The sequence below is a fragment of the Phocoena phocoena genome, chromosome 7 (assembly GCF_963924675.1).
Source record: "Phocoena phocoena chromosome 7, mPhoPho1.1, whole genome shotgun sequence".
Classification (NCBI taxonomy): domain Eukaryota; kingdom Metazoa; phylum Chordata; class Mammalia; order Artiodactyla; family Phocoenidae; genus Phocoena; species Phocoena phocoena.
Window position 1 is genome coordinate 3,306,716 of NC_089225.1, and position 14,816 is coordinate 3,321,531.

Sequence of the window (14,816 nt, forward strand, 5' to 3'; positions counted from 1 at the left end):
AATATTCCCTGGGGTCTGAGGTTCTCTGTTAGTCCAGTGGTTCGGACTCAGTGCTCACACCACAGGAGCTCAGGCCCAACCCCTGGCCCATGAACCAAGATCCTGCAAGCCACGTGGCATGGCAAAAAAGAAAAAAAAAAAGGAACAGAACAATAACAAGGAATAGAAAAATAAAATAAAACTAGAAAACTGACAGATATATTAGAAAAAATAAAAATATAAATCAGAGAACAACTGGAAGGTAAAACAGAACCACAATAGCAAAAAAAAAGTCCAGAAAAGTCCTTGGCTGTAGAGGGCAGGCCTTAAGCAGGGGAGGGGTTTAGGCAGGGCCAGGGTCTAGGCTCAGGACCCATGCGGCCAGATAAGGCACTGGGGGATCTGGGGGAAGGGCTTAGGCGGCCTTGGAGCACAGAGGATCAGGCCTGGGACCCCAGCAGGCTCCCCAGGGCCCAAGTGGGCAGGAGAAACACTAGCTGTGTTCCCCTCCAATCCTCTCAACCCCCGAGGGTCTCTCCCCATCCCCGTTGATGCCCTCATGGTCAGTGGGCCTCTCCAGGTGTAGGAACCTCTCCTCTCCCCCAGCCAGCCCTCAGGGGCACCAGTCCCATCCCACCTCCACTTCTCCTATCCCCTCGCTCACCCCCACATCCTACCCAGTTGCTTGGGGATTCCTCCCATCCTCTTGGGTGTCAAGGTCCCCCACCAGAGTCTGGTAGGTGCCCTAGTTGTGATGCAAACTCCATGTCCTCTTACTCCAACCCCTACTGTATTTTGTTTTAAAGTCTATTTTATCTGATATCAACAGAGGCACTCCAGCTTTCTTGTGGTTGCTGTGTACATGATATATCTTTTTTCCATCTTTTTACTTTCAAGTTATTTGTGTCTGAATCTAAAATGTGTCTCCTATAGACAACATATAGGTGGATCGTGCTTTTTATCCATCTGACACTCTGTCTTTTGATTGGATTGTTTAATTCATTTACATTTAGTGTTGTTATTGATATAGTTATATTTACATCTGCCATTTTACTTTTTATTTTCTATATTTTTGAGTACTTTTTAATGGTTGCTCTACAGTTTAACATACACATCTTTTAAAATTTATTTTATTGAAGTATAGTTGATTTATAATGTGTTAATTTCTACTGTACAGCAAAGTGGTTCAGTTATACATATGTATACACACAGTTATACATATGTATATACAGTTATACATATGTATACATCATATATATATTGAATATAGTTCCCTATATAGTAAGAACTTGTTGCTTATCATGTACATCTTAACTTATTAGAATCAACTTCAACTGTATATTAGCTTAATTCCAGCAACGTATAGAAATATTATTCCTATATAGCTCTATTCCCTTTCTCCCCTTTGTGGTATTGTGGTATTGCTGTTATACATATATTACATATATTACATCTATTAATGTAATCTATTAATGTTACAAACCCAACAATGCATTGTTAAAATTATTACTCTGCCATCTATCATTATTTTCCTAGCTATTACAGCTTTGCTCCCACCCACCTCCTTTGTGCTAGCATTAGCAGATATAGTCTAGATATATTACATTTCTATATGTTGTAGGCCAAACAATACATTAGATACATATTATTTTATACAATTGGTTTTTAAATCAGTTAAGAGAAAAAAGGGAAAAAATAGGAATTTATCTTTTATAATTACATAACTACCTTTGCGAGTGCTCTATTTTTGTCCATGTGTATTTGAATTACCACCTGGGGTCACTTGCTTTCAATCTGAAGAACTTAGGTATTTCTTGTAAGTTAGTTCTGCTAGCAACAAATTCTCTCAGAGTTTATCCAAGAAAGTCTATTCTGCCTTTGTTTTTGAAAGACAGCTTTGCTGGATATAGGACTCTTGGTTGAGAGGCTTTTTATTTATCTCTTTCAGTACTTTTAATATTATCCCACCACCTCTGGCCTCCACAGCTTCTGCAGGGAAGTCAGCTGTTAATCTTTCTGGGGTTCCCTTGTAAGTTATATATAATTTTTCTCTTGCTGCTTTCAAGATTTTCTTCTTGTCTTTTGCTTTCAGCATATTTAAGATGATGTGTCTGTTTGTGGGTCTCTTTCCATTTATCCTACTTAGAATTTGTTGTGCTTCCTAGATATGTAAATTTTTATTTCTCAGTAAGTTTTGGAAGTTTTCAACTATTATTTCTTTGAATGTTTTTTCTTCTCTCTCTTCTCTTTCTGCTACTCCCATTATACATATGTTGGTGCAGTTAATGGTGCTCCTCCATTTGCTCCTGGCTGGGAAAGGAGGTCTCTGCCTGGTACCCCACTCCAGGAAATCCTTCCACCTAATGATAATGGTGCTGGGGGACTGTTCCTTATTACTCTGAGGCTGTGTTCATTTTTTTTCATTCTTTTTTTCATTGTGTTCTTCAGTTTGCATAATCTGTATCAATCTCTTCAATTGGCAGGTTTTTCTTCCTGCCAATTCAAACCTACTGTTGAGACCCTCTAGTGAATTTTTTATTTTAGTTACTGTACTCTTTAATTCTAGAACTTCCATTTTCAAAAAATAATTACTATCTATTGATGTTCTCTATTTGCTGCAACTTGTATTAAAAAACAAAATTCAACTGAGTAAAACTGAAGATCTATTTGCCTTTATTCAATAATTCATGAATCAGACAGCATCCCACGTAGCAAGTAGAAATGTGCTCTGAGAAACTGCACAAATTGGAAAGTTTTTATAGGTAGAAAGAGGATATGACAAATAAGTAAAAGAATAGATTATTTCAGGCAAGGTTACATTCCCTTAGGGAAAGGCAGGGATCTTAGGGAGTTTACCTCACTAATACTAACCAGGAAATTCCAGACTGATTGGTTTAAAATCCACTCCTGGGAGAGGCTGAAACTGTAGTTAGGTCAGGTATTATGTCTTACTGGGGCTTAACACACGTGTCTCCATCTGGGACTTTTTTTTTTTTTTTAAACAATTCTCCTTTGATCTCTCCCTGAGATATGTAATCAAAATTTAAGGCAGTAGCACCACTCTCAATTATACTACTCTATGGTTCTCACAACTTTCGTTGATCCTTGATTTTTGCTTTTTGGGTTTTTTTTTTTTTTTTTTCTGAACATCTGTGGTATTCACAGGTCACGACTTCAGGTTCACATTTTTTAGGTAGGTCACTTCCTCCATTTCTTTTTCAGTGTTCCAATCTGAGGGAGGTCATTTCTTGGTGGCTAGTGACTACAAACATGCATTTAAAGCTTTTGAGAGGACACAACACACCAGAGAGGTTATTATGATTATTATAAGTAGGATAATTCCCAATGTTCATAAAGCATTTGGAGCTATGGTCCCCATGACCCAAACCAATCAAAATCAAGTAAGTCAAAAAAAGACCCCATTGGACTTCCCTGGTGGCATAGTTGAGAGTCCACCTGCCGATGCAAGGGACACGGGTTCATGCCCTGGTCCAGGAAGATCCCACATGCCGCAGAATGGCTGGGCCCGTGAGCCATGGCCTCTGAGCCTGTGCGTCCGGAGCCTGTGCTCCGCAACGGGAGAGGCCACAACAGTGAGAGGCCCACGTACCACAAAAAAAAAAAAAAAAAAAAAAGACCCCATTGAAGGGTCTTTTTAAGCCAAATGGCTTGTTCAGTGATTTATGTGACTGAGCTTCAGCTTCCCCAGAAGTGTCAATTCAGGTGCAGCAGGTGGTGTAGGCCACAGCACAGACATCTCCTTGCTCAGCTTAAAGATAATCCAACTTTGGTTAGAGAGTGTAAGGATCTTTGCCGGGCAGCCAGTATCTTAGCAATTGAATCTGCAGTGTCTCCAAGAATTAGGAATGGTTTCTAATCATACTCTCATTTGTGTTTACTTCCACATAAGGGGTTAGTCAGGTTTCTAGCACAAATGGGAAGAGAATCTTCTAGTCTGAAATAAAAAGTTGTTCTAAATTCCAGAGGTTACTCCCTTTAGCAGTGGTCTGGGAGGTATGGGTGATGGCATTATCTTTCCAGGCCAATGCCAGAGTAAAGGAAAGAAAGGGAAGAAGAAAAGTATTAAGTTTGATTCAGCATCTTGGGTGGAAGCAGATTTCATTGATGCTGACATATTTTACAACAGAGATAACGTGAATTTGACTAGTAAGCCCAGGTAGAATAAAAGTTGTTTATCTGCATTATAGTCAATGTTGATAACTCTAAAAAGATGTCTGTTTTAATTAAGCCAACGAACTTAAACTAGCTTTAATACTGAATGTTTTCTCGGACCACATGAACCTGAAAAGCATTTGGGTTAGTTTATATTTCTGAGAGTTTTTAGAATAACCAACCCATAATTTATATAAGTTCTTGTTTGTTTTCAAAGCAACTGAATAGAGCTCTTTTACAAATTAATTTTAGTAATATCATCCAGAGGTAGGAAATAACACACGTCAACCACACATGTATATAGAAACAGGAACATATTATACAAATGCAAACAGAGACCTCATAGCTTCGTTTTAAAATTTTAGTTACAAGACAGGTATGATGATGTGAAAATCACTATTTATAAAAAAACAGTTGGAATAAGTTAAGTTCTTCTGTTCAAATAGCTAAAGCTTTTTCTGCTAATATTTATGGAGAAGACACATGATTTTTCATTTGTCTAAATTCAAATGACCTTTCCCCCTTTCATTCTCCTGATTAGAATTACCTCTCTGAAGATTGTGCTTTAAAGAAATGGCCTAGATAAGAGTTAATATTTACAGCTCAAAGGCACAGGAAAAGAATGCCGTTTCCTCCAAGGACTTTGGTTTCCTAAGGCCAATATTGAAAAGCTTTTTGAGATGAATAAGGGAGGTCTGAGGATTGGTTAATAAGGATTGGTGGTTTCTGGAAGCACACCTCTGATCCTGGAAAGACTAGACTTGTAAAACAAGGACAGCTGTTTTTAATTTCTCATAGAATTGTATTGCTGCCTAAATGATATCAAAGGACTGTCAGACCCATCCACCTCTGTTGGAATATTTTTCTTCCTCTCTCGGTACAATTAGCTTAGGGGAGAAGGCTTTAAGAAAAGTACTAACAGGCTGGGAACGTCGGCTTCCAATCTGGCCAAATTTCTGATCATAGAGTTATTAAATCCTTTCAAATATCTTGTCAGGCTTCAGCTGGAACAAAGAGTAAACATTTCTGGCCGTACTGAATTGGATTTAGGAGGTGTTCTTAAAGAGGGTGCAGAAGATATTATCCTCACAAGATCTTAGAGCCACTCCCAAAGATAGCCAAAAGGAAGACGTAGATAATGACCAACAGTTGTCCCTGGGAGAGAAAGAATCAATAACAAGTGTGTCTGGATTTGGACAGGAGGGGGACATGAAATTTTACTTTCCTCTCTCAACTGGTCACTACAGACAGGGATTACCAGGATGAGCACTCAAATAAAAGAGGATAGAGGGGAGCAATAGAAATTACATCAGTCTTGGAAATTCCCTGGGGTCCAGTGGTTAGGACTCTGTTCTCTCACTGCTGAGGGCCTGGGTTCGCTCCCTGGTCAGGGAACTAAGATCCCACAAGCTTTGCAATGCGGTCCAAAAGAAAAAAAAAAACCAGACAGACAGAAAGAAATGATATCAGTCTTACTGTTTTTATCTTGTTTTGTTTTTAGGTACCTCTTGTGTCTTTAATTTTTAATTAGCATTTTTCAATAAATATTTTAATGAAGCTACTTCGTAATTTTGAAGGCTTTTGGAGGCTTCTGCAAACCAATTAAAATAGGTTATCCTGTTCTGTTTGTTTGATATGGGAACCCTTACTTTTTTTTATAGGCCATTAGGATTATATTTTATGATTTTTTAAACAGGTATTAATGTGAGAGATATTGACAACTAGACTCCATGGCTAAAAGGGAAGTATATAGGGCTTCCCTGGTGGCACAGTGGTTGACAGTCTGCCTGCTGACGCAGGGGACACGGGTTCGTGCCCCAGTCTGGGAAGATCCCACATGCCGCGGAGGGGCTGGGCCCGTGAGCCATGGCCGCTGAGCCTGCACGTCCGGAGCCTGTGGTCCGCAACGGGAGAAGCCACAACAGTGAGAGGCCACAATAGTGAGAGGCCCGGCATACCACACACACAAAAAAAGGAAGTATATAAAGTGTTAGAATAATAGTCACATGGAAATCATATAGTATACTTTCTTAAATTGAAACAAAGAAGTGAAAGACAAATCAAAGATGCAAGAGTTAAATTATATAATTGATATAAAATAATCTGTTGTATTTTCTATCCTACACTTGATTATTTTTGTATGACTTTTATAGATGCAGTCCTTCTAATAGTTTATAGTTGACTCTCACAGAATTTCTATGGGATGGAACTAATCATATTCCTTGCTACCTTCTCACTCCTTCCTTTGCAACCTATATTTAATATTCCATGGATATACAATTATATATTTTTTTATTTTTTATTTTTCCATTATGGTTTATTACAGGATATTGAATACCCTGTGCTGTACAGTAGAACCTTGTTGTTTATCTGTTTTATATATAGTAGTTTGTATCTCCTAATCCCAAACTCCTAATTTATCCCTCCCCCACCCCCTTTACCCTTTGGTAACTGTAAGTTTGTTTTCTGTCTGTGAGTCTGTTTCTGTTTTATAAATAAGTTCATTTGTGTCATATTTTAGATTCCACATATAAGTGATACACAGTATGTGCCTTTTACTTTCTGACTTACTTCATTTAGTGTGATAATCTCTAGATCCATCCATGTTGCTGCAAATGGCATTATTTCATTCTTTTTCATTGCTGAGTAGTGGTCCACATACACAATGGAATACTTCCCATGGTGTGGGGGCTGGGGGGGTTGGCGGCTAAATCTCACTGCACCAAATTGTGTCCCCTGACACTCCCTGAACTTTGGGTAGTGTTACTTTCAGCTGCCATCACCACTGTGGTCTTAAGAAATATGGATCCCTTTTGCATACCAGAACTCAGTGAAGACACTCTACTCTTCCCTGCAGTACAGCTGAAACCAGGATAGCTGGTTCAAATAAGACTCTACAGAAAACTTAAAAGAGAAATGCACTCAGAAGAAGCATGGCACATGGCTGGCTGACACAGGCTAGATCTGCCCAGGCTGCTGCTACCTAGAGGCACTCACCACTTGGGATCATACACCACCTTCTCAAAGTCCTGACTCCAGAGAGCAGGGGTGCTCCCTTCTGCCTAGCTGGCCTCCTGCTCAGTTTCAGGTCCCTACTCACTCTTCCACAGGCCCTGCCCGGGCACCTAGCCTGCAGCAGATGCTCTGCACACACTGGGGGTACAGTGGTGGTACAGAGCTGCTGCCCACACAGTGCATGGTCTATGGGAGGCAGCCAACAGATAACCAAGCCACTGACAGATGGCAGTAAGTGCTGGAAAGGAATAACTGAAGTCTCACTGAGGAGGCAACATTTACTGAGATCTGAAGTTTGGGGAGCCAATGCCTTGAAAAACAAAGAGAACATTCCAGGTAAAAAGAACAGTAAGTGCAAAGGCCCTGAGACAGGAAGGAGAGACAGCAAGACAGCCACCGTGGCTGGAGTGGAAAGACCAAGGGAAAGGGAGCGCTGACAGGAGGTGGAGAACAGGGCGGCCAACAGACAGGGTCTTGCAGGTCTTGCTAACTGCGAGAGAAGCTTCTGAAGGGTTTGAATCAGTAGCAGGACACGGTATGATTTATATTTTAATTTAGAGCTCCCTCTCTGGCTGCTCTGTGGAACAAGTCAAGAGACTGAAGCTGTCTTCCAAACACAGTATGGTAGTGGTCCAGTAAAGTGAAAGAAATGGACACCGTGGACACTTATTTTGGAGGGAGAACCCACAGACTTGCTGATGGATTGGGAGGATGTCTCCTGATCTGTGACTCATCCCCCAACAGCAATTCTTCCTACTCCCAAGGGCTAGGTTCACAGGCTTCAACAGGACAACCGGACGAGAACACAGACGGTGACTCTCCTTGCTGAAAGCCTGCACTCAGGAGCGAGGGGGTGTCGGAGGACAGCTGTTCTTCCCTCCCAAGGACAGCGAAGAATGGAGGCATGGGTGGGAAGTGTGCATACCAGGTATGGAATGGTCAGGAAGGATCCCCAGAGGAGTAAGCTGAGGGGGGGCCTTCAAGGTGCAGATGTGGCTGAGTCACCGTGCAATGCCCATCAACTGAACCTCCAACACACTAGTATTGCCTTATGCTTGTACAGAGCTTTGTACTTTGTACATAAACGCTGGCATGCCATTGTCCCAGCCCCCTGAGTTGTTATGAGGAGATAGCACAGGGCCTGCAAGGAGAGGAGATGATACTGAGGCAGGGTCCCTTATGATGCAGAGCTAGGAACACACGTGGCTTAGGGAAGGAGACGGGCTACAGGAACTGGACCCCAAATGGAGGGAAGAGGAGAGAATGACCACTGTTCCAGCATCCATCCTACACCAGCTGGTGTGCTGGGGCGTGGCAAGGACCTCTCATTTCATCCTCACCATCGTTAATACAACGAGCTGCCTAGGGCTCGGAGGAGTGGTGATGCTGGGGGTGGGGGCGATCAGCAGCCCTGCTTAGCCCTCGTCAGTCCTTACTGGGACTTCCTCTCACACTGCTCACTGATTATCGCGCTTGTTTGGAGCAGTGGCGGTACCTCACCCTCCCTCTAGGCACACTCCAAGAACCTACAGAATGCTCACGGGTGTCTGGGAGCGTCGGAGGAAAAGGCAACTCTCTTCCCTAATCCCTGCCCCGCTCCCCCGCATCGACAACAAAATGTGAAAAACCCTAGAATCCTTGGAGCTACGTCAAGGCTCCCATTTTCGATCGTGCCTGTCACTGGATTTTCCCAGACACTTCCTAAAATCATTTGGCGTGGACCGTGCCTCTACTTTTGATGGTTTCTTAATCAGAAGTATGCAGAGCACCGCCGGCATACTCCTGCTGGCCGGCTGTCCCGAGGGTCGCGGGCGCCGAGTGTTCCCAGCGCACAGCCCCCGAGGCAGGCCCGGGGAGGAGGGGCGCGTCCCGACCAAGCGCGCTCCCCGACACGGCTCGCAGGGCTGAGCGTGACCTCCCGCCTACACTCCTGCCCCAGACGGGCAAGGACGCGCAGTCTGAGCTGGGTCCTAGAAGGAAAAAGTGAGCGCTCGCCGGTTCTACTCACTGTCGTGCCTGCGGGGTGCCGGCCGCCTCCCTCCGAGGATGCGCCCGTCCTAACATACGCGCGCCAAGGCCGGCAGCAGGGCGCGGCCCTGCGGGCACCGATAGCTGCCCAGGGCCCCGCGCGCCGCGCCTGCCGCCACCGCCCCAGGTCTGCGTGCGCGCGTGCGTGAGCGCGTGCCGACCGGGCCCGCGACCCACACCGGGGTCGGCGCCGCGGCACAGCGCCCGCGGGGCGGCCGGGAGCCGGGCGAGCGGAGGCGCCGTGTCCTGCCCGGTGGGCGCCTGGCCTTGCCCGAGGTCCGCGCGCACCGCGCCCGCTGAGGGTCCCCGCCGCCGCAGCCACAGAGCCCGAGCGGTTGGCGGCGGCCGGGAGCCTCCTTAGCGGAGCCCCATGATGTCAGCTGGCCCGGAGCGGCGGCCGTGCGGCGGCGGGGATGGGGCCGAGGACGCCGCGCGGCCGTCTGCACGCCCCTCGCCCGGTCCGGGCCCCGGCTCGCTGGCCCCGTCGCCCGGCAGCCCCGCCGCCGCCGCGGCCCAGCCGCCCGCGAACCTGTGGCTGGAGCTCGGGCCCGCCTGCTCGAGGGCGCAGCAATGCCCAAGCGAGTCGAGCGGGCAGACGAGCGGGGACCTCGGCACCAGCAGCAGCAGCGGCGGCGGCAGTAGCGCCGGGCTGTCCCCGGGCTCCGACTCGGACAGCAGTGGCGTGGTGTGCGGCGGCCGCGGCGGCAGCGGGGGCATGCGCGGCGCCCTGTCCCGCTCCTGGAGCCTGGAGAGCCTGCGCTCGGCCACCGCCGGTAAGGGCGCCGCCGTCGCCCCGCGCGCCGCCGCTCCCTGCGTCTGTCCGTCTCGAGCGCCTTCTCTCCATCCCTCTCGAGACGGTCTCTCCTCCTGTCCTTTCCTCCTGCACTTTTTCTGTTGCTTGTTTCCATCTTTTGGTTCCTGGCTTCCTATTGCTTTGCTCTTCCGATTCCTTCTCTCTTTCCGGGTTTTCTTCCGATTTCCCACCACCCCCGTCCCGTTTTCACCCACTTCTACCTGTTACAGCCGAGCCCTAGTCGGCCCCCTCCCCCCTTGTAGCCGGGCGCGTCCTCAACTGGGAAATTGAGTATTTACGGAGAACAGAATGTGGTCCCTTGATGCGCCGTTTCCCTTCCGCAGACTGTTCTTGACCGATGGCACAGGTCTGGCTTTCCGAACTGCAGCTCCTTGAGTTCTGTAAATCAGAGGAGAAAGGAGAGGGCTCACTAGCCAAGGGTGGACCTGATTCAGTGTGTTTGGTCCTGACTCTAGGACTGAGGCTCCCTGAAAGAGGAGGGGCTCTAGTGGTCCCTTCAGAGGGACCCTCTGAAACAGTGCGGTTTCCGTGAGATGGGATTGCTCTGATGTCCCCTGGCACTGTGTGCCCCCCCTTAGTGCTCCCTTTCTGCCCCAGGGACCGAATTCTGGGTGCAAGTTGATAGGAAGACTTTGACCCTAAATATTAATTAGCAAGGAAGCCCAGAGTGGTGACCCTTGATTAGTTGCTAAACTGCAATCTTTATATTTTACTTCTTGGAAACCTTCAAGTTATTTTTGAGCCCCTGTAATGAGAGCTGTAAAGGAAGACAGGTGCTGCCTGGGAATCAGGGAGGTAGTTCACCCATTATGTTTCTGGTTGGGGGTGGGGATGCTGCCTGTGAAAGCCGTAGAGCCCCAGGTAGGCAGTGGAGATGAGGGTCTGCACGTGCCCGGGTCAGAGCAGCAAAGCCAGAGAGGAGCAGGAGGGCCATGCAGGCAGCAGGGTTGTCTTGTCGCATTCCGTCCGCTGTAGTTGTCCTGTCCGCGCCCGCACCTCTCCAGGATGGAGCACAGGCCAGGCTGAGGAGGACCAGAGGTCGGCTCTGTGGGTGTAAGAGTACCAGGAATGGCAGATAAAGGGTTTGGACTCTGCTCTAAAGTCCATGCGTTTGGAAAAGGAAAGTGAAGGATGCCCAGACCCCTGCATTGAGCACTCCGTGACCCTCATTTGTCCTGTCTCAAAACAAACACATGAAACTCAGAAGAGTTGAGTAACCCAGCTGTTGGTGTATCCTCCAACTAAAAGTTTTTCAGAATTCTGCCACTCTGATTCCCTCCCATCCCAGTTCCCTTGAAACTTGCCTTTCCCTCCTCTCTGGGGTGCTTAAATAGCCCCTAATTCGAGAAAAACAAACTAGATAATAGCGATGGGGGACTTCAAGCAAACTGGCAAAGGAACCTTCCTTCTCTTTGCCTAAATGACTTGCCTTCCACTTCTAGAGTTGGAGGGCATACCTGCTCCACGTCAGCACTGGCAAACCGGTTCAAAGAGGCTGCGGGAGGTGGCCCTGGTGCCTCCCTGGACTCCCTTGCCATTTCTTCCTTCTGCCCCGGGGCAGGGGTAAGCCAGATGGATATGGAGGCCTGGGTTTATTAGACACCCCTGCGATCCAGGGACTCTCCAGAGCAGACTGGGGGGACTGAGGCAGCGTGGATGAGTTTGAGAGATAGCAGCTGTATGTGCATGAACGTGTGGGGCGGGTGTGTATGTGTGTGGGGTCGGGGTGAGGGCAGGCAAGGTGAAAGCTAAGGCCCAGAAGGCTTCTCCTTGAGGGGCTCAGAGCTGCCCTTGCAGTGACAGGGCAGGGTTTAAAGCAATATGATGTTGGAAGAGTTGACATGAGAACCCTCAGACCTCGACTTTCTGCCTTTTTCTGGGAGGCTCTCCATGGGTAGTGTGGTATGAGGGTATGAAGGTATGAAAGGGTACATGAACCCTGTACCCTTGAGGTATGAAAGGGTACATGAACCCTGTACCCTTGAGGTATGAAGGGGTACATGAACCCTGTACCCTTGAGGTATGAAGGGGTACATGAACCCTGTACAGCTGTGTGAGTGCATGGAGCCATCTCTCAACTGAATTCCTGGAGAGAATTAAGTCCTGATGTCCTGAGGCCCTCATTATATGTAATGAGTGAATCCTCTTCTCTTCTTCTGGAATGGTACTAGCTATTTGCCATCCTTGGGAGGAACTGAGAAAATAAGCGTTCAAATAATTTTCTTTGGATTTGTGGTTCAGTTGAGGAAGTCTTGTTGGAAAGGCTGCCATAGAGGAGGACTTGATAGGAAGAAGAAAGGGAAGGTACATTTGTCAAGCATCTTCTATATATGCCAGGTGTGAGGCTCCATGTTACTTCATTAACCACATAAAAATCTACTGCTATACTACAATCCAGGTATGAAAACAAGCTCAGAGAGATGCAGTAACTTATCCAAGGTTGCCCAGCTGGGTCATGTCTGACTAGAGCTTCAGGCCTGAATTGGTGTGACTTAAACGGGGGGCTCTTTGCTGAGTTTAGACTGGAAGCTGGGCCAGGCCCAGCAGGGAAAGGCAGCATACTGGGGGGATTCACACATTGAAGTAATGTCTTAGCTACTTGCATGGTCACTGTTGTCTTTATTCAACAGACAGGGCTTTTATTCTGGGCCCCAGGTACCCCATTTTCAAAATGAGGACATGGAAATCTAAGGTCTGACCTCTTTTCTAATCAACTCTAGAATTCCACGATCCTAGTCAGGGCTGTTGAATTAAGGTGGGTTCCCACTAGTGAGTTGGCATTTATTTCATATTGTATTTCCATTTGACTGGTCTGTGGCTCTAAGACAAAACATACGTGTGTTGAATTGAGCTGTGTGTGCGTGCCTCTGAAGGAAGATTCAGAATTACCAGTAAAAGGTCCTTAGCAAAACTTATCGTTGTTTTGACTTTTGTGATGAAGTGTATTGCTAAACATTTTCAAAGCTGTCAGCAAGAGCCAGAAAGGTTAGTACTTGAGGCTGGAATTACAGCTAACCTGCCGGGCAGAACATTAGTCAGGAAATCCAGCAGAGAACTGTAAGTAGACCCTCCTTGTTTCCAAAGACTTTTTGTTTGTTTGTTTGTTTGTTTTATTTGTTTTTGGTTGCTTTGGGTCTTCGTTGCGGCACGCAGGCTTTCTCTAGTTGCGGTGAGCGACGGCTGCTCTTCGTTGCGGTGCACGGGCTTCTCATTGCGGTGGCGTCTCTTGTCGCGGAGCACGGGCTCTAGGCGCGCGGGCTTCAGTAGTTGTGGCGTACGGGCTTAGTTGCTCCACAGCATGTGGGATCTTCCCAGACCAGGGATCGAACCCGTGTCCCCTGCATTGGCAGGCAGATCCTTAACCACTGCGCCACCAGGGAAGTCCCCCAAAGACCTTTTGAATTTTAAATATCCAGTCTTGGCATTTTCCACTGAAATGTCACTTACCCTGGTTTGGAGAAGGCTTTCCTTAAAGGCAGATTCTGAAAATAAAATGTAGTTGACAGAGTGGAATTTCCATAGCCCTTTCTTCTGCCCAGTGTTCTCTTCTCCCCCTCAGCACCTGTAGCCTCCGTAGCCCTCAGCTATGCTATCACGCCACTGTTACTTGGCTAAGGCTTTTTAAATTCCTATTCTGGATGTGTTGTCTCACAGGCTTAATTCTCAATTCACGCTTCTGGGGTTGACGGTTCTCACTACCCGTGCTGACAGTTCTCACTACCTGACAGTTCTCACTACCTGGTCAGTGTCATGTGATTTCTTGGGAGAGAAACCATGCTACATCCACATTCCTCTGCAAGCCCTGGAGGCATTTTTCTGGCTCAGAAGGGAATCAGCCTCATGAGAAGGCTGTGCCTCTCTTGCAATCAGACATTTATTTAACACATTGGGTTCCAGGCACAGCTCTAGGCACTAGAGATGGCAAACAAATTGTACGAGGTTATTGCCCTTAAAGGAATCACAGCACAGAGAGAGACAGGCAGCATCAATTCATTATGATAAGTGCTGTGATAGAAGTAAACTCAATGGGATGACGTTCCAGAACCACTCTCAGTAGATAATTCTCTAGAAGGATTCACAGAGCTCAGAAAAGTGGTGACACTTGTAGTTCCAATATATTGCAGTGAAAGGATTCAAATTAAAATCTAGGCAAAAGGTGCATAGGACAGAGTCCAGGGGAAAGCAGGCACAAGCTTCCAGGTGTCCCCTTTCATGGAATCCCAGCAACATGGCGAGAACGTGTAGGAGGTATTGCCAACCAGGGAAGTTCACCCAAGCCTTGAGGTCGAGGGTTTTTATTGGCGGTCAGTTACTTAGGCATGCGGCATCCACAACTGACCTTAGTTACTTAGTCTCCAGTCTCTACAGAGGCCACTAATATAGTGTAGCTCAAGGGGCCCAGCATAAATCATATTCTTGGCATAAACTATCTGTCATGTCCCAAGGCCCCAGGTATGCAAAGACACTGTTAGTGGGCAGGATATTTTAAGGACTGCACAGATAAGGAAGCTCAGAAGAGGGGTGCCAGGCCCAGCCTGCCATGGGGGGCAGGGACAGGAGGAAGTGGTTCAGAGAAACACATCAGGAGGAGGTGTTGCCTGAGCCTTAATGCCTACGAGTTTTCTGTGATGAGGTGTAGAAAGAGCTTTGGGGAGAGAGGGCTAACATAAACAAATGCTGAAAACTGTATGAAGAAAGGTAACCTGTGCTGACTGAGCATCCGTGCTAGGTACCATGCCGGGTGCTTTAAATATGCAGGAATTGCATATACTATGGCATGAGAAGCATAGCAAGAGATGAGTCTGCA

The 14,816-nt window shown here is 46.8% G+C and overlaps 1 protein-coding gene across 2 annotated transcripts in view; it reads left to right on the top strand.

The window, feature by feature from the left end:
- Positions 1–9,393: 9,393 nt before the first annotated feature.
- Positions 9,394–14,816, top strand: part of ARHGEF4 (Rho guanine nucleotide exchange factor 4) — a 72,530-nt gene continuing 67,107 nt past the window's right edge. Inside the window, exons 1-2 of one of the 2 annotated variants that reach the window (XM_065881149.1) lie at positions 9,566–9,582; positions 9,638–9,968. In XM_065881149.1, coding sequence (XP_065737221.1) covers positions 9,566–9,582; positions 9,638–9,968 — 348 coding nt within the window. Of the gene's footprint in view, positions 9,969–14,816 lie in introns of both variants that reach the window. The other variant, XM_065881148.1, reaches the window with a different exon arrangement.